The sequence below is a fragment of the Phaenicophaeus curvirostris genome, chromosome 4 (genome assembly GCF_032191515.1).
Source record: "Phaenicophaeus curvirostris isolate KB17595 chromosome 4, BPBGC_Pcur_1.0, whole genome shotgun sequence".
NCBI classification, from domain to species: domain Eukaryota; kingdom Metazoa; phylum Chordata; class Aves; order Cuculiformes; family Cuculidae; genus Phaenicophaeus; species Phaenicophaeus curvirostris.
In genome coordinates, this window is record NC_091395.1 from 43,489,265 (window position 1) to 43,509,435 (window position 20,171).

The 20,171-nt window shown below is 38.6% G+C and overlaps 1 protein-coding gene across 21 annotated transcripts in view; it reads left to right on the forward strand.

Annotated features, from left to right (window-relative positions):
- TENM3 (teneurin transmembrane protein 3) overlaps positions 1-20,171 on the forward strand; it is a 485,815-nt gene that overhangs the window by 353,726 nt on the left and 111,918 nt on the right. For all 21 annotated transcript variants that reach the window (XM_069855859.1, XM_069855863.1, XM_069855861.1 and 18 more), the window contains one exon: positions 5,569-5,807. In XM_069855859.1, the coding sequence (XP_069711960.1) occupies positions 5,569-5,807 (239 nt within the window). The remainder of the gene's footprint in view (positions 1-5,568; positions 5,808-20,171) is intronic.

A 20,171-nucleotide genomic window follows, 5' to 3' on the forward strand; every position in this document is an offset into this window, starting at 1 on the left:
CAAACAGTACATATCATTATAGACGAGCAAGGGAATGATCAGTTGAATTGAAATTGAAATTGATAGAAGAATATACATTTTGACACAATGCGTGTTTAGCCTACAGAACAAAATGCCAGAAGACATCAGTGAGAGTGTGAATTTTGGGCTGTTTAGAGAAAGAGTGAGCTGTTAGTGAATAAGTAATCTAGTTCATGCCCTCCCTTTGCATTGTGTACTTTCAGACAGGGTATTGTTCTGGTGATCTGCCCTTCTGTGGCAGTTTCTGTTCCTGCTTATTTGGTTACAGCTACAAGCAGATTTTGCATATGTAACTGTTCTCTGTCAACTAAGATTACCCTTCTTCTCCACAGTTTTTGGAATTAAGTGACTTGCTCATTGTACTGCATATACTCATGGGAATCCTACCCCTTACACTGTTTTTTAGACAGTGACCTCCTTCAGAAGTCCAGGTCAGAGATAATTTCTAACACTGCATGCCTGTTTTAGTGTAGTCTTCTGTGTGTTATAGCGGTTCTTGCTCAGTGGTCTTCTGGTGGTGGCCTGTATATGTAGCTGAAGAGCTACATATCAGTAACACCATCATGGAACTGACCACATGCAGGATGGTGTAGGAGAGAGTACTGCAAGAAAACCTACACTGCAGTGGCATCAGGATGTTTGTAACTGATCACAGTGGAAACTCTATTCAGAAACACAACCAAACTAATAGATTCATTCTGCTCCAGATTCTTTAGATGCTCATTGTATGCAACAATACATAAGATTCAAAGACTTTTGAGGGAGGGAGTTAGGGCTTTTAAGCACTTATGTTCCAAATGCAATTTTATTCTGAATCGATGGTATTGTAGCTCCAAAGGTGAAGATTGTTTTATTGTTGTGTATGCATAAGGATTAGTGATATTGACCTTTATTCTGTGACAGCAGTCATCATGTAAATACTAATGTTGTACAAAATAACAATAGCTACCTGGCTAGGCATCTCTCTGGCAAGGTGATAAAATACAGTGCATGTTCTGACATACTTGAAGAGTTTTGACAGAATTTTGCTGGGCCTTATTCACAATTCCTGATTTAGTACGGATTTTGTGAGAGAGTCCTGTGTGACTGTTAATAGATTATGACATGTTTGCCGTGGCATTCAGCACACTAATGATGTGATTGTGCTGTATGAAATACTTCAATACAGAACTAAAATGCTGCCAAGAAAGTTGCTAGAAATAAGGTAGGCTCTTTCACATGTCTTCCAAGTATCTGCAAAGCGTTCTATATATAATGCCCAAACCCACAGAAATCCTAACCACAGATCACAGTGAATCTTTTGCAAAGTGAATCAATCTCGGCATGTTATAAAAAAAAAATCATGTACCTAACGTAAAAATTGTATTAGGAATGTCAGAATTATGGAATAATTCTATACAAATTGGTACCCATCTCTTTAAAAGTTATGTAGAATATTCCTTTTGCTTAGTGAAAGTATATTTGTGTAATATCTGTGCATAATTCTGGCAGTCTGTATTCTAGGGTTTTCCGTACAAATTTATGTAATATTGAATTCATTCTTCTGAAGTGGGGTCAAAAGTTTTTGTTACAGATATTTTCATGAAGAAAGTTATTCTAAATCACATTTCTGTTGCTGGGCACTTGACTGTCTTAGAGCAGAAGCATTTGGGCTTATGGCCTGAGCCTTACTGTCCTTGAACGTTTTGATACTCTACCTCCATTTCTCTAAAGATGCAGTTCTCAGTTAACTTAATCTTTCTGCCCAATGCATGGGGGGTTTTATTACTTTTTATCCCGTCCTGCTTTCCCATTTACTATATTTAGTAAAGGGTGCTTCAATTTTGTTTTCCCCAGAGGAAGTGCTAGCACAGGGAAAATCTTATTTGGTGTGAGTCCTCCCCTCAAGCTTGAGGAGGAATCAAAACATGCGCATGTCAGCAGGTGCACACCAGCACTTCATGCTCAGAGAGTACAGAGTTAAATTGAAAGCATGATAATTTTACTTTCATGCATATGCTGCTGTTTTCTGAGCTGGCATCTTTGAGGTTTTTGATGCTGTATTTCTGTCTTACCTTTCAAGGGTGAAAGCTTAAGTAGAATGCCTATGTTTGTGAAATAAGGGGAGTTCTCAGCTGTCTTTGCATCCATAGATTAGTTTATGACATAACATATTTTGCTACTGGTCTGTGGTTTAGGGTTGTTACATACTTAATTATTCCTTCCTAAAATCTTAAGATAGAAGCATATATTGAATAAGCTGATTGAAATATATATTGAGCAAATGTAAAAAGAAGATTATTTGCTTTAAAAAAGGAATTGAATTATTTAATAAAAATAGAGTTGTCTTTTAAAATATTAGCATGATTCACTGGATTTTTGTAGTCTAAGCTTAATAAAATATTTAAAGTGCTGCTTACATGAAGAGCTAGCAAATGCTTGTTAGATGATCAATTTTGAATGTGAAATACACTGTTGTGGATATTATGAGCTCTCTATGAGATGAAACATAGTGTAATTGCCAGTAAGTCAGTGTCTGGTCAAGTACTGCAAGCAATTTAGTCAGCTATTCAAGTTCCATGGTTTGCAAAGACAAGGTAGATAGATAATTAAAATCATTTGTGGATAGATTGCATTTCAGGAACATAAGAATTTCGACATTATCTGGAAACAGCCTGGGTTTGTTGTCAGATACCATATCCTTCTGAGTGTCTCGTAGGAACACTGTTTGGCATGGCTCAGTGAGGCAGACAAGATGTGCAAGTCTGATAGTGTTACACTTTAAATACTTACCACTCCGAGTTAATGTAGCAGGAGAGTCTCTGACAACTTTGCTAGTAGCTCCACTCATTAGGAATAGAGAGATCCAAACAAATTTTCTTAACCCAGGGGAAGATGACAGGCTGGGGTTTCCGTCATTATTTTTCCCTCTGCGTTGTCCAGCCAGCCAGTGTGACCACTCTGGTGTTGTATTCATGGGATTCCAGTCAAAGGAGGAATAGCTTAAAGTGAGGAGTCACACTGTCTGCTTGCCTAAGACTACACACTGATGAATTCACATATAAAAGTTACAATTTTCTTCTGCTGTCTCCACGCCCAAAGTGGACTGTCAGAGCTGTGACAGCTCACACACCACTGATATGCAAGCATCTACTGAGTTTATCTATGGGATTAACTCCTCGAAGGCTTTGAGAATATGGATTACAGTCCGTAGTAGGCTGTTCTGTACCAAAGGCAATGTCTCAGCTCTCACTTTCTCAGAGAAAGGGGGAAAAAAAAAAGAAAAGGTCAGAAGCTGACTGTTTTGTTGCATTATTTTGTTAAAGCTTAGAGCATGTGGAATTCCATTCAAGTGCTCATATAATGCCAGTTTCCATTGTTAGCCAGTTGAGTCTAAGAGTAAGAGGGATGTGAAAATTGCAAGTTTGCCAGGCAACTTCTTATTTTTAATGTGTAAGCTGATGTTTAAGAGGAGTATTAGTATTATATCTACTGTAGGGCTTTCCTTCAGTTCCCCAAGATAGTACACATTGCACATACAGAGATAAACAGCCACCTTTGTGCTTGGCATTTTTTTAAGATCTTGTAGATGTAGATATTGTTTGTGAAATATACCTAGACATGGTATTTACTATATGTAGCCAGAAATGAAAAAGCAGTAAAGGTCAAATGGATAAGACACTTTATCAGGACTTAATGAATCTGGATGCTTCTGTGAGTCTGTCAAATCAAAGTATTGGTATTGAAAGGGGTAAAACATTTTTTTACATAGAGCTAGTTAGTATTATTTTGGTGTTTGCTACATAAAAAATGTCACAACTTGTAATGAGGTACCTTCTTGGAGGGGATTTAAACCACAAAGGCTTTGTCGTTTGAAATCATTGGTAATCATCTGAGCTCAGAAGCCAAGAAAAATTGGGATGTGCTGTTGTGCATCAGTAGATCTGGTGTGTATCCTTCTGTTTCTACTGCCAGCATGTTTAATATTGGTCAGGTTGTAGAAACCTATGTAGCATGTTTCATGGGATCATGTTTGGAATGCAAATATTTTTAAGGAGAAAGTCATGCCAAGATATTCTAGTTCATCTGTTAACCTCCTGTATCAATATCACCTTCAAATAACAAACCTTGTTTATCATCTGCTGTTATTTTTCTCAGGCTGCAGTGGGGCAAATTAATTTCTAGCGTCTCTACAGGGCATTTCTGATGAAGCCACTATACCTGTATGGGTTGGTCCATTACTATGCAAGGATCCAATCATGGGGCCTAGAGGATGAAAGTCCCATCAGCTGAGAAGCAGTCCAGAGTGTCACGTGTTGTAACTAGAGGGCTTTCCCCTCCACAGTTAGCTCACTTGGTGCTAGATCCTCTGACTTGTACTGTATAGGTGGCAAGCAGTAGGCAAACACAGTGTATGCATGCACTTGGCTTCAGGAGGATGTGGGTATCAGCAATTCATGAGTGTCTCTTTCCTATTAAAAAATGCAAACACCTATCTAGTTCTGTTTGGCTGTTCTTGAGCTTGGTAAGTTCAAAATTCTCCACAGTGTGCTTTCTTAACATTTTTAGCTATAGTGTATTCATTTTGCAAAGCCTAACTGGGTAGGGCCAAGCCTTATACTACAGAATTACCAACATAACAAATTGGTGGGAAAAAAGCTGGTGCAAAGATCTTTCTGCGGCTGAGATTCTGTTGTTTATAAAGTTGTATACGTATATCAGGAGGAATACTCCAGGTATTATATGCCATGCTTAGAGGCTCTCCCAAAATAATTACGCTTGCATGAACTGAAATTAAACAGTTCTACTGTAGACAGGCTTAAAGAGTAGTGTTTCTCTTAGATATTGTAATCAAACAAAGATAAGTTTGCTGGTAACTCATAGTGTGTGTCTTAACTGTGGATTTGCTTTTCATTTCTGTTGCTGGCTGCAGTTTTTTGTACACTTACTAAATATATTTCTTTAGAGTACTTCCCAGGCTGTAAGTAGCTGCCGTATCCATAATCAGATCTTGTTATGGGAAGATTACGTTCCAAGGAGATACGAATTACTGAACTGAGTATTTAGGACACAAAAAAGATCTTTTAACTGACTAATTTTGGCAAAGTTTCCAGAAGTTTGTATCTGAGAGTTTGCTGTTTTCTTTGTACTTAACCCAGGAAAGCTGTGATAAGTAGTGTGGGCTCTAGTCAGATTGCTCATTATTGACTTTTTAATGGAGTTCCCTGTAGTCTGTAGCAGAAGCCAACAAAAATAAACAGCAGCAGAATGCCTGTCCCTACTTCTTGGATAAACTCTGAGAGACCTCCTCCTTACCATACCATATTTTGGGTAGTTCTGTTTCCTGTCTGGATACCAGTGTATTACTAATGTTTGGGGGAGTTCAGTCTTTTCTTAAAGGGAAAGTGTCTTTTTTTATATTGCCACACATATTGTTGCTATGACCCCTTTATAGACTGGATGCTGTTACTAATTGAAAAATAGGCAACATTAAACATAAGAGGTATGACTGCCTGTCCTCCAGTTTTATTTACTTTTATACTTTACCATACGCTCTTTCTTCCACAGGCATTTCCTATTCAAAACAGGAACAGGGACCACACCGCTGTTCAGTACTGCAACTCCAGGGTACACAATGGCATCCGGCTCTGTTTATTCCCCTCCTACTCGGCCACTACCTAGGAACACTCTATCCAGAAGTGCTTTTAAATTCAAGAAGTCTTCAAAGTACTGTAGCTGGAAATGTACTGCACTGTGTGCTGTAGGGGTCTCAGTGCTGCTGGCAATACTGCTGTCCTACTTCATAGGTGAGTCCCTTTTTTTATAATTGTCACCATGAGTAGGGATGTCTGATGCATTTTATATCGTCTGTGACATACTAACTTTTAACCAGCCAAGTTTTGGTAACAGTAAAAACCACAGCAGTGATCTAATGAAAACTCCCAATTGTTTAGAGGAAATAGAAAATTTGAATATTTTGTAAGCATTCTGCAGCATGTTAGTGGGTGAATTAACTTCAAAGAAGTATTTGTACTGCAATTAAACTATGTGGTGTCTAGTTATTTTGACAGTATGTGTAAAATATAGGCTGTAAAAATTCCATTATATGAATATAACTTGCAACATATCCATGGAACTCCTTTCCTCTCATTTTGCATGAGCTGTAACTAATACAGCATTTAGGAATGATAACTATCACTTATTTCACCATTACATACACGTATGTTTGCATATAGAGCTAAAGGAAGATTCTGATACAGACTTTTGATTCCAAGATAGGGAAAATAATTGTCCAAAATGACAACATGCAGAGAAGATGCAGACTTCTTCCTCTCTTGTGGGTTGTTTATTTTTAATTATTCCCTTTTTTCACTATCTGTTTGTTAAATTCCATTCCCCAGTTTTTGTTTTAGGGGATTTCCTTTATTTCTTCATCTCTTTAATTATTTAATTTCATAAATGCTTGCTATAAATATTCTGTAATTTTAGTTGTAGGCAGTTAATGGGGGCAGTGCTTGTCTGTGAGAAAAATGTTTATTGGCTTTAATAAGAGAAAGAACAGGCTCTTTTTATGCTTGGAAATTCTTCTGTAGCTTTGTCCAGCTTACATATTTTTTTCACCTGAGTCCACAAATGGTCTTCAAAGACTTCCTTTTAACTGATTTGTTAATTAGAAGTCACCACAGTTATTTAAATGTATGTGTAAACGTCTGGGTTTGGGTATTGGCTGCACTCAGATTCAGAGTCTTAAGAAGTCAAGGAAAGAAAATAGAGCAGAGTCAATCTCCCCTTCCTTCCCTCTTTTTTAAATCAGTGTAAATTAATAATAAATCCTAGAAGGCCTTTTGATCCTTAAATCTTCTTTGCTTTTGTTGAAACAGGCTTGCTACATTTCAATCCAAGGCACAGCAGAAAAGCCTTTGAAGTAGTTCTTACTGGGCTCAAACTCCTGTGAACAATGCAAGAAACTGGATTGCTGAGTAGCTGGAGAAATTCTTTTCTGCCCTGGCAAAGCAAAACTCCCTTTCCACCTCAGCTACCAGCCACAGAGAGCAGAAGGTTTCTATGCAAATGCAGGGCTTGCCAGTCCAGTCCCTTTCAGTCACTGGATTTTTGGTTGTTTTATGCGAGTGTGCCCAGGAGTATAGAAGTGTCATTTAGAGTTAAGCTTTGACACTACATCTTTTTCTAAACTGGGATTGAAATAATCCCGTTTATAAAACACATTAATTGCGCTTAGTCTCTGTAATACTGCCTCTTAAGTCATCAGAAAAAAATGTCTACTACTAAATACATACATAAATATAAAAGGAAGCATTCGGTATGAAGTATCACTGTCAAGAACTGGGAAAAACAGCCATACAGATAGTAAAATATTGAAGGCTTGATTCTCACCTGAGCTCTACACTTTGCTGGCCCCAAAGAGCTAGATTAGTTGTGAATCTGAGGGGCAAGAGAAGATAGCTGTGCTGGATTATTTCTCCCACAGGCACATTAAGAAATATAAGCATGCCTAATGCACCTCAGGAAAAAGAGCCGAGCTTTCCAGTGAGTGAGAGCTTTCAGCTCCACACATTTATTCGCATACCCTGTAAAAAAAAACAAATATAGCTGTACAGCATTTCATGGGCGCGTGCCAGCTCACATCCTTGCTGAAATAAACAATGCACAAGGGCCTTCCTCTGCCCGTAGTCAATAGGGAGCTCTTTGCCTGCTGGTGATATTACGCATATTTCAGCTAACTCAGCAATCTAAATGTAAAATCCAGCACTCAGGGACACTCTCTAGAGAACTTCAGGTCCATAAAACCATGAATGGATTACACTCATTTGTGTATGTGGTTTTGCCATCTCTACAGATGTAATATCAGAAATACTCTCCATTTAATAGGCCATCCAAGTATAAATTGGTGGAAATCATTAATGTAAGATGGAAAAGGTCCTTCATATTGGTTAGCTGTTCCATAGCATAGGCGTGAAAGGGAAATTACTGAGTAGAAAATTGGTCAGAACATGAAAGGAGTGGAAGGACTGAGGTATTGTGTGACCTCTAACATCCCATGATGTGCCTCTAACACAGTGGTCTAGCTTCTCCCCTGAGGTTTACAGCAGCTGAGGAGGCATGTCACATTCGTAAAGCCATTTTGAGGCGCATTTTGAACTTCACAGAGAGACATTGCCACAAGCGTGAAAATGGTACAACTCTTGCTGCAAAATATGCCAGTACACATTGATAAGAAACTTAGTGTGGCTGATGTCCCTTGTGTGGTTAACGTCCACAATGTGGCTGTGTCAGCTGCAGACTAAAGAACTAATATGATTCCTTGCCTGTTGAATGGTGGTGTAACCAGGCCCTTCTCAGAAAGACAGAGAGATGAACATGTCATGCCCAGGCTTTTTTTAATTGGATGTGGGGTGGAAAAAGTTACTTCAGATCCCACTGCCTCTGTTCAGGCAACATAAGGCAGAAGAGACAGTTTGCTAGACTTCATGTCTGCCTTTGCAGAACTGCTCAGTCAATTACTGCTCCGTCAATTAGCCTAGCCAGAGGAAGGAGCTGCATTGAGAGTCTGGTCTGTCTTGCACTTCTTCCATCACTCTGACAGGAAAGACTCCTACATTTACAAAGTCTACAAAGAGGAGGTGAGAGCAGAGGATGGCAGCATGGGGAGAAACCTGAGAAAAAGCTTCATTGTAAGACCATTTAATGCAGTCTTGGGAGTCACAAAGAATTGAAAATGTTATTTCAGTCTAAAATAAAGTCTTGCTTCCAGCATCCTGACATATTCTTGCTTTTCTAACCCTTGTGGTCTGTCACAACCATTTTGCAGTGTACAACATGCTTATGTTTACCATTCTTGTCAATGAGACTGGCAAATTTTTAGATAAAACAGAATTGAGTTGTGGAAAATACTGGTCCTTCGTTTGGAGGCTTCATCTGCTGTTACATGGTTGAGAAACAATGAATTAAGCAACAGAAATATGCAAGTGTTGAACCAAAAGATAGTACAGCAACACACAGAATTGTGGAAATAAAAACCAGATCTTGCTTAGAGTAAGAGATTCAAAGAAAAGCTCCCTGAAATTAGTTAAAAATTATGAAGAGTAAAGAAAAGGACAAGAGGGAATGGCCTCAAGCTCTGCCAGGGGAGATTCAGGCTGGACATCAGAAAAAAAGTTTTCACAGAAAGGGTCATTGAGCACTAGAACAGGCTGCCCAGGGAGATGGTTGGGTCACCATCCTTGGAGGTGTTTAAAAGATGGGTGGATGAGGTGCTGAGGGGCATGGTTTAGTGATTGATAGGAATGGTTGGACTCTATGATCCTGTGGGTCTTCACCAACCTTGTGATTCTGTGAATATTAACTACTTCCTTTTGGGATCAAGATTACACTGCAATTTCTTGAGGTTGCTCAACTGCTATCCATAATCAGCTTGCAACTAAGGATGAAAACAAACAATTTTTTTTCCAATGTGAACATTTTAGTCTTTTAGTCTGTTTGTAACATTAGGAAGCACAGTATTAAATTTAAGCCATGAAAGAATAAGAAATATTAAGTTGCCTTAGTTTGACCTCTTTCTATATACACATTAATAGTTTTACTCATACTATGTACAGGGGGTCTGTGTGAGAGACAGAAATAGAGTCCAGCTTTACCACGTGCAAGACAAAATGCAACCTTGTCCTCCTCCTCCCCATGGGATCCCTCATTCAGCATCCATCATTTGCAGTGAATGAATGAAGGGAAAGCTTTGTAGAGCGACTCCTGAGTCAAACATGGGTTTCAAATCAAAGTTCTATATGTACCTTTTGGGATCTTCTCTATCCACTCTTGGTTTTATTAAGGGGAGGAGTTTGTTGTTCTTGAGTGTGGGTTTTTTGTAACAGAAAAATCCACTGTGCGATTACAGAGAACTACATCAGTCAGGAGAAATTGTTTGCAATATGTTCTTGCATAGCACAGACTCTGACCCAAGTATATCAACAGACTGATTGGTACTGTTCTAATTATGTCTTCTTTAGTGTAGATACAGCAGCTGTATGAAATTAATGAGAATTTGGGGACATAAGGACCCCTCTTTCTTCCCCAGGAATTCCTATGGCAATGGTTCTCCATTGCCAATGGTACTATACTGACAGACATTTTATGTCAGTAGTAGAAGTTAGTGCTATTTTCACTGAGCACAGAACCAGAGAGGCAACAGTTTTCTTTGGTCAGTGCTAGAATTACACAAAATCAGAGTCAGTCAACTAAGCTGGAAAAGTTGAACACTGAAAGACTGCCTGCATCTGTCATGAATATTGTCTTATGTCTACTTAATAGGTTTTTGTTAACATAAGACATTCTTTGAATACACAGTGAGACTTGACCTATTTAGTCAGGCCTCTGCTGTCCCGACTTCTTCACAACAATCTGTCATACTTCCAAGTCTGTTGAGCATTTTACCCTCTGTGTACCTTGGGATTGATCATTTTGTTAGACTTCACTCTGCAGCAAATGGTCAGGACAAGAATATACACCAGTCAGCTATTCTTCATGATAAAGCAAATATTTAAATACCAGTGCTAACAGAAGGACATCTTTTCTGCAGGGGGTTAAAAAAAAATGGGGAAAAAAAGGAGTTTTTTTTAATTAAAAAGGCCACAGGACTATTTTTATCACTACTGCTTGCTATGAACAGTTAAGCAAATCCATTTTGTGCAGAAGGCAAAGCTGACATTTAGACTTAACAACTGAAACATTTTCTGGGAAAACATATATTGCACTTTATATTTCATTCTATGAGAAACAGTAAAAGAACTGCTGTTCTGCTGTGACAGAGATGACCATACAGTCACAACGCAAACTGCAATTGAAATGTGTATGGAAAAGAGACATCAGACTTGAAAGCTATGTTTGGTAATTACAGGTAATTCGTATTTTCCACATTTATGTAGAAATAGGTACATTGTGCTTACCCTGCGGTTATGATGTTCTATGTTCATGCTTTTTGTCCATCTGAAAATGTTACTGTTTTATTATCATCTCATGATATTTAGAGTAGATTTCTAATAGTGGACACCTATCTTTAGAGTTGTCTGTAAAATTTACTGAGAATAATAAAAGAGCAACTTAAGATGTTTTAAGGTAGAAAGAAAAGAAGGAGGTGGCCAGGAAAAATTGTAAATAAGTTTCATCATTAGAGGGGGCTGACAAGAGAACGATTCAGGGTGTGGAAATTACAGCTGAGTATCGATTAACTATCCTGTGGGTAGGTTTTAAGTAATCCTTAAAAATTAGAAAATTGTCTGTTTCTGCAGACAGAGGTTAACTTCCCCTGTCTCCAGTGGTGTTTCAGAGTTTGTTGTCTGTGGTTCTTCCATGTAATTCAGGATTTAGTGTGACTGCTACTGGCAGTCACATATCTTCCAAGATTGTGGAGGACCACATGCCTTTTCTGTTGGGCTCGGTAGCAGAAGTCATAGTAGGGCAGAACCACCCTCTCCAGAACTAGTGGACTTGACAATTAGAGAACTGAATTTTGTGGCTAAAGCAATGGCTAAATATACCTGTAATCAAAAGGAATCTATTTTACTTTATTGATAAAAAACAATATAATATTTCTTTTTGACTGCAATGCCAAGGTAACATTATTCTGCTGCTTGTAAAGCTCAGTTACTGGCAGGAATGAGGAAAACAACTTAATTAATAATGCCATTTAAATGGAATTTTTATTACAGTACACAGCATAGGTATTGCAATTAACAGGCATGAGGGAGAATATAGTTTAGTTGCCATTAATCTCCTTTACTTTCATTATATGTTTATAGAAACTATTTTTCTCTTTGACCTGCATTTAATTTTGAGTATTGTAATGTCATTGTCACTGAGAGCTTCATCAAGAACTTTTGGTTTTCTGCATTATATCCCTGTTTCTGTCTGCTTCCCTAGATTGTCCAGGGACCGTAGTGATGACTGGAGCTTCACAAAGTCACAGGCAGCTTCTCATCTTAAAAATATGAGGGGATTAGGGAAAGCTCTGGGTGTCTCTACTGGATTTGTAGGCAGCAGCAGCATTTCATAGAATCATAGAATAACCAGGTTGGAAGAGACCCACCGGATCATCGAGTCCAACCATAATTTTCTGTCATCCTTTCTTTTCCCAAATTAAAGGTTTCTGATATCAGTTCAGGCTCAGTGGGAGCTGGAAGTGGCTGCCTCTCAGAGTGAGAAGCTATGGATTAGGTACCTAGCGATGTCTTGTTTTGACCAGAATGGGTGTTTTCACATCTTGCTTAGCAACAAATGTCGTAGAATCCTGGAATAGTTTGGGTTGGAAAGGACCTTAAAGATCGCCTAATTCCAACCCCGCTGCCATGAGCAGGGACACATCTCACTAGATCAGGCTGCCCCAGGCCCCATCCAACCTGGCCTTGAACACCTCCAGGGATGGGGCAGACAGAACTTCCCTGGGCAACCTGTTCCAGTGCCTCTCCACTCTCATTGGGAAGAAATTCTTCCTTATATCTAGTCTAAGTCTGCCCCTCTTCAGTTTATACCCATTGCCCCTAGTCTTATCACTACAAGCCTTTGTGAACAGTCCCTCTCCAGCTTTCTTGTAGCCCCTTCAGGTACTAGAAGGTCACTATAAGTTCTTGGAGCCTTCTCTTCTCCAAGCTGAGCAATCCAAATGCTCTCAGTCTGTCCACATATGGGAGGTGCTCCAGCCCTCTGATCTTCCTTGTAGCCTCCTCTGGACCTGTTCCAACAGTTCCATATCTTTCTTATGTTGAAGATTCCAGAACTGGAGACAATACGCCAGGTGAGGTCTCACAAGAGGGGAGTAGAGAGGCAGAATCACCTCCCTCACCCTGCTGGCCACACTTCTTGAGATGCAGCCCAGGATACAGTTGGCCTTCTGGGCTGCAAGCACACATTGCCAGCTCTTGTCGAGTTTCTCATCAACCAGCATCCCCAAGTCCTTCTCCGCAGGGCCGCTCCCAGTCACATCATCCCCCATCCTGTATTGAAATGAGGGATTGCCCTGACCCAGGTGTAGGGCCTTGCACTTGGCCTTGTTGAACTTCATGAGGTTCTCACAGCCCCACTTCTCCAGACTGTCCAGGTCCCGCTGGATGACATCCCATCCTTCCCAAGTGGCAACTGCACTACTCAGCTTGGTGTCATCTGCAAACTTGCTGAGAAGGCACTCAATCTAGCTGTCAATATCATTGATAAAGATATTAAACAGCACTGGTCCCAGTACAGACCCCTAAGGGACACCAATTGTCATGGATCTCCATCTGGACTTTGAGCCATTGACCACTACTCTCTGAATACGACCCTCCAACCAGTTTCTTATGCACCAAACCATCCACTCATCAAATCTACATCTTTCCAATTTAGAGAGAAGGATGTTGTGGTGGACTGTGTCAAAGGCTTTACAGAAGTCTAGACAGATCACATCCATCAGTTTACCCGTGTCCACTGCTGCGGTTACCCTATCATAGAAAGCTGCTAATTTGGTCAAACAGGATTTGCCCCTGGTGAAGCCATGCTGGCTGCCATTAAACACCTTCATGTCCTCCCATTGCTTTAGCATAACTTCTAGGAGGATCTGTTCCATGATATTCCCAGGCACAGAGGTGAGGCTGACGGATTGGTAGTTCTCCGGGTCGTCTTTTCTACCCTTTTTAAAAATGGGCACAACGTTACCCTTTTTCCAGTCACCAGGGACTTCTCCTGATTGCCAGGACTTTTCAGATATCATGGAGGGTGGCTTGGCAACCACATCAGCCAATTCCCTCAAGAATCTGGGATGGATCTCATCAGGTCCCATAGACTTATATATGTTCAGGTTCCTCAGGTGATCACGAACCTGATCCTCCACAGTTGGAGGGGTTTTACCCCCCTCCTCCCCATCTTGCTGTCCCATGACCCAGGAGGGGTGAAGAGAGCAGTTGTCAGTGAAGACTGACATAAAAAAGTTGTTAAGTGTCTCAGACTTCTCCATGTCTGTTGATATGAGGTCACCATTTTCAGCCATCTGACTGGAAGGAGGGAAGGAAAAATCACTTGGGCCCCAGTTTCCCTCAGTATCTGTCCCAAGGCCCTAAAATCTCTTTTAATCCCCCTTGGGTTTTGTACTGTGGCTTCATCCCTTCCCGTATGGAGCAGCAGTAATGGGTGATAGTCTAAGGGCCTCACTAGGTTGGGAAGTTTCCTGGCCACATCCCTTACCTGGGCTTCTGGGAGGCATCAGGCTTCCTGTGAGTGGGATCTGCTCAACATTTTGGATCCTCTGTCCCCCTCAGTAGAGAGTCTCCTACAACTATGACTCTAATTTCCATTATTTAGCAGGTAGAAATCACCTCTTAACATTTCTAAAGGGTTTTATCGTCCCAAGTATAACTTAGGAAAGTCCCCAAAGTCTGAAGTACCAGTATCCTAGTTCCATTTTAGGTCTTCATAATCTTGAGAAACACAACTATAAAAGCCAGATAATTTGTATTTGTAGGCCATGCGTTACTAACATCGCTTCAGGCAATTCTTTTCAGTCATTTCTGTTGTGTGCTTTGTAAATGGTGGTGTTCAGATACACATGTGACTGTCTACTCTGGTTTTATGCTTCGAAGTGAAGCTTAATATTACAACTAGTACTTCCATGACTTTCTGCATTGCAGAGATTTTCAGCTACTGTTTAACAAAAGATAAATTTATTTTCTTTGGTATCACGTATCTATGACTTCTGGATTTCTGTGTGAGTTTCATATAATGTTTACAGTATTGCCGATGAGCTCATTGTGCCTCCTTAGTGTGGAAATATTTTGCAGACAATAGTTTCTTATGCTTACAACATTCATTCTTTCAAAACTGGGAGACAAAGAATGACTAGTCATAGAAAGAATTTGTTATACCTCACCACCATATTGGTCTGAATCAGGCTGAAAGTGCTTTAAACATCTTTCATTGAAATAGTATGAAATCTGAACTTGTCAAACGTATTTCCTGAAGCACAAACATCAAATATACTTTCTTGTCTCTTACAAGAATACTGTTATGGACAATGCCCTTGGCTGACTTTTTTTAAGTTGCAAAGATTTTGTTACTGTGGTTTAGGCTAAGTGCAAAGCATAATATAATATTTACTATTTCAGGAGTGCATGATATTAATATTTGATTGATGTTGCGGGTGTCGCATGCTGTTATTGTTAGTGGCACTGAGAGTGAAACGTTCATTGAGAAAGATAATCCTCCCACAGAAGGATGTAGGAACATGTAATTGGTAGTCAGGAGGTTAAAAGAGACTTGACGAGATTTCAAGGGATTAAAAGAGTTAATCTGTCAAGGAACATACCCACCTCTGCTCTGAAAAAGGCTTGTATTCTAATTAAGATTTATCACAAGGATTTTGGCAATAGTCCTGTCACCCTTCCACTTTTGCCCAGTGGAGCAAATTGAAACGCGGTAATCCTGGCAATGGAAGGGATGTAGTAATAAACTGGAAGATGACATAATGTCGTTGTCCATAGGTCCCACCCTGTGTAATTCTGCCATCATACTGTGATGCAATATGCTGATTTTTCAAAATCTGGATGTTTTCAAGAATAGTGAAACCTCTCACAAGCAATTATGTAGAGCTGTAGGTGCTTCTACACTCCTATAATCTTTGGCAGACCCCCAGATAGTAGCAATTTTTCAGTCAAATGAGAGATTAAGTTAAATTATACCCGCTACTTTTTCTTCATGAGTAGAAAGCTTCGATTAATTTAGAGATGTAGTTCCTGTTCTATGAATGGAGATAACTGCATAGTGTATTTTAGTAGTGTGTAAGCATGTGTAATACTTCAAATGTATGCTTGTGTTTAAAAAATATTGGAAAGCAGAGGTGGAATTACTCAGATGATTACTCAAGTTGTTGTGGACATAGTATTCCAGTCTTCTCATTTTGCTGGTAATTTCCATTAATTACTAATTTGTGTCTGTGAAGAAAAAAAGTAGCTTTTAGAGATGCGCTATCTGCTGTGATGTGTGAATTATAATAAATGTGTTAAAACTAGTATTTGGGGTATAAATTCTATCTGTTAGAAATTGCATCTTCTCTGTAAAATGCTGTCTTTTCTTGAATCTTTTCCATGAAGATAACTACTTGCGCTCTTTTTGAATGCTTTAAAAAATTCATTCTCTTATAAATGTCTTGATTTAGATGAGATTTTGGTAAAACTCTCCATACACAAGCACTTTAGAATAAAAAGGTCAAGTACATGTGTCCAAACTTGCTGTGAGCAATATCATTTGATGTTACATTTATGACTGAGATCACAAGAACACATGGGTTTTATATAGGTGTAATTACCCCACCGCAGTGATTAATTATGGATGAAAGTTAGGTGTCCTCTGAAGTACACAGGCATCTTTAAATATGAGATCCTTCGTTTTCCCATTGATGCCATTTCAGACAACTTCATTCACAGAAAAAAGAAAAAAAAAAAAAAGCTGTCTCTTGGGAATCCTCACCTATAATATTATAGTTTTTTAATACAGGAAGCACAATGTGCTACAACTGTTTAGATGCTGTGGACATTTGCATATGAAATGCTTACTTTTCCTCAATAATAAAACCAATCAAAGTAAAAAAATCTAGAGTGGTTTGACCAACATATGATTAATAGGATCACATAAAAGCATCTCTTTTAATAACTATATAGAGGAAGTAATATGGGAGGGCATTAGATATTGTATATTAATATCAGCCATTTGGAAAATTAGCTAGTTCGACAAACCTTTAAGTAAAAAACAGATGTTTCCTATCTTTTTAATGAAAAATACGTTTAAGTTATCATTACTATGGTACAGGAAGAGTACTATTTTTATTTCAAGAAGACTTATTGAAAACTCTAAAACGGCCGACTGCATAAACACCCTTTGCTAACCACTGATTTACATGAGTTTCACAAGGTATGACACAGTAACTGAGTACAAGAAATCTATCTTCACTCCAAACTCACCTACTGTTTCATCTTTACTTTCATCTTTGAAATACCAAGTTGCACAGCAGTTTTTATTGAAGCATTTCTGATGGACAGTGGGTCTCATTTGTCTTGCTCCAAATCTTTTCACACTGCCGAGTAGTTTTTTATGTTTTCAGCTTGTTTGCCAGGCTTTTGGTCCCCAGCAGCTTCTTTTCTGTCTGTTTCCTGTTAGTAATACCAAGGAGACGTAATGGTAATGCAGGTATCCAAGTCTGAAAAGGAGAGATGCAATCCTTCTTGTTATTTCAATTCAGCTGAAGCTAGAAATAGAGGATCATTTTAAAACACATTCTTATTACTGATCTAATGTCTTTTCACACATTGAAAGGAGTAGTCAGTTTTGTCCATCAAATTTATAAGTGACTGCCTAGTCTTGATATCACCTGAAAGATTTTATAGTTCAGTGTCCGATTTTATTTTAAGGGAATAAAAAAAATCAATGTGAAACTGTAATCCTAACTTGCTTTTCCCAAGGCTTACATAATTCTTAAAAAATACAGCATGGCTTACAAACTGGCTTGCAAGCAACAAATCACTGGTCTTACAAACAGTTAACAGTAAGGTTGTCTTGATGTCACAGATTCCTTTCATAAATCATATAGGATAAATTATTTTTTTCTCTTTGCTCTTTATTAGTAGTATTTTTCATGTACCTACAGTATTTCTTTGCTTACAGGAACAGTTTCATAAAAGCCATGTCTCACTTTAGTGAGGCCTCTGGAGGAACACCATGTGTTATTCCAATGCACATAAAATGCAATAATGACTAAATAATAAAGATGCTCCATCTAGTAGCCAATCCCTCCTATGTGGCCCAAACACAGCTGCTTAGGCAGTCATGATTCCTGGTGATGTAGTGGGGAGCTATGTTCCCGTGAGGAACTGAGCTAAAACAGAGTGTGGTGGAGAGGTTTCAGTAGGGGGATGATTGCAGTCACTGAGCTGACTTAAACCTTGGTTTTTTTGAAACAAAGATTTGTACAAGGTTGTTCACTTACGCAGGTAGCTAATGGCTCACAAGTTTATATTGGAGGCATGGAGGTAACGTAGAGTTGTGTAAAATGGCCTGTTTGATGGTGAATTCAATGTGTCAACTCTCTTTTTAAATATGGATTTAAGTGGAAATTCTGTGGTTTTGCAAATTGATGTTGTTGATTTATGCACTTACATAATTGCACAGTTCAGATTGGTGAGTGGTAATGTCATGGACAGATCTAAGTTCCGTAGAGAGGTTGTGGGTTGTTTTGGTTTGGCCTTAATCATATACCTTTGATCTATAAGTGGACCACTGTAATCATGATGTCCTGAAGCCTAACAAACAGCAAAGGATTAGAAAACCTATATATTGACTTGCACATTCAGTCAACTTGCATATGATCTCAGCAGGAAATTCAAAACAAAAGCTAATTTATGGAAAAATATGTAGTTCTAATCACAGTTTAGCACCGTGGGGTTCCAAATAACACTACAATCTCTACATGCAGATGCTTTCATCTTACATTCCAGATTTGGTGGCATTCCAAAAGTTCTTATCAAACCTTATTATCAACTTTTATTAAAGCTTATTACATTTCTCCTTATTGCATGTTTGCTGTAATATTCTATCATTCTAATATATGGAATAAAAAATCTTTGATCTTTTTTAGCCACTCATGAGATGGAAATATGCAACACAAGTATTTTACTATATACTATAAAATCCCAGCTCAGTGTGTCCTTTGAACATCAGATTAATTGGCCGCTGTTTCTTTTCCCTTTGGTTCTTAAATCTTTTCATCAGACTGCACTTCTCCATGCCATCACCATGCAAATAGGTTAAGCATGATCATAGAGTGCCCTTTCATTATTATATCCCTCAAGAGATTTTTGGTTTTTCATTGGGGTTGTGTGGTTTGTAATAAATAAGGCTTTTGAACTATTAAAATGGTTGGGCCCGTTGATTGATGCTATTGCCTAGGAAAGATGTTTCCAGTGAGTTTTGAGTTGTTACATGAGCATTGCTTTCCTTAACACCTCTTTTTTTATGAGGGCTGCAATCTAAAGGATGTTGCCCTGAGCAAGACTTCTGTTGGAGTCATTGAAAAAAAAACTAGCAGAAATAAGCACAAGCCTGAGCCTCAGCTGTTTTCCAGAAAGCAAGTTAAAGAAAAGGAGTTAAAAGATTGTGAAGGAAGAGAGAAAATAAATGCCTGAAGGAATACAGAGAAGTAATTATCCTGCAGTCTTAACCCAGTCTTGAAAAGCATAAATTGGGGGAATTTTTTTTTTCTCCCCTGCAATACTTGACAACAGAATCATTGATTATGACTTCATTAGATAGAAATCCAAAATGTATGGAATATTTTTCATTCCTTCGTGTGAATTAAAAGAGACAGAACAACCCTTGTCTCAAAGGAGTCAGCAGTGTAATATGCATTTCTCCATCTTTTCTGTACCTGTAATGATTTTTCAACATCTTGTTAACTGTAAACAACATTATCTGAAGAAATAAGAAGCTATGTTTAGGAGAAAGCCCAGGATAATACTATAGAGTATTTAGGCAACACTGAAGAGTATTACATAATGGGGAATATTGGATGATCATCAGAATAAACGGACAAATATGAAGCAAGACATAGCAGATGCCTCTTATTTAAATAAAGGGCTAGTGAATAATGATCTTTGTTTCTGTTTTAAGAAATCTGCATTCTCCCTTAAGCTTTGAATGTGCCTCACATTAATGCTGTTGACAGAATTAGACCGTTGTTACATAAAAGTTCCTGGCATGACAACTAAAATGAGACGTCTAGCCATACACGTTTTCAGAGGAATAAACGTTCCTTTTCTGGGTGAACATAGTAAAAATAGTTGCACCCAGGCTACCACACATCTTTCTTAACAGTTCAAATGCAACAATACTTCGAAATTGCATATAATTTTTGATTAGTGGTCAAAGAATGTAAGTTTATCCAGTAGCTAGCTGATATATCTTTGTTGCTGTATTTTTTCCTAGGCAATTTTTTGTGATTTTTTGCAAATTCGTTGTTAAAAGGTTCCAAGAGAAAATGAGCGATAGAGAATAAAGGTTGGATTTTTTTGCAGACCGAATAGTAAAATCAATGGACCCATTCAACAGCTTGGGATAAAAGAAAAAAGACCACACTTTTTCAGTTACTGTAT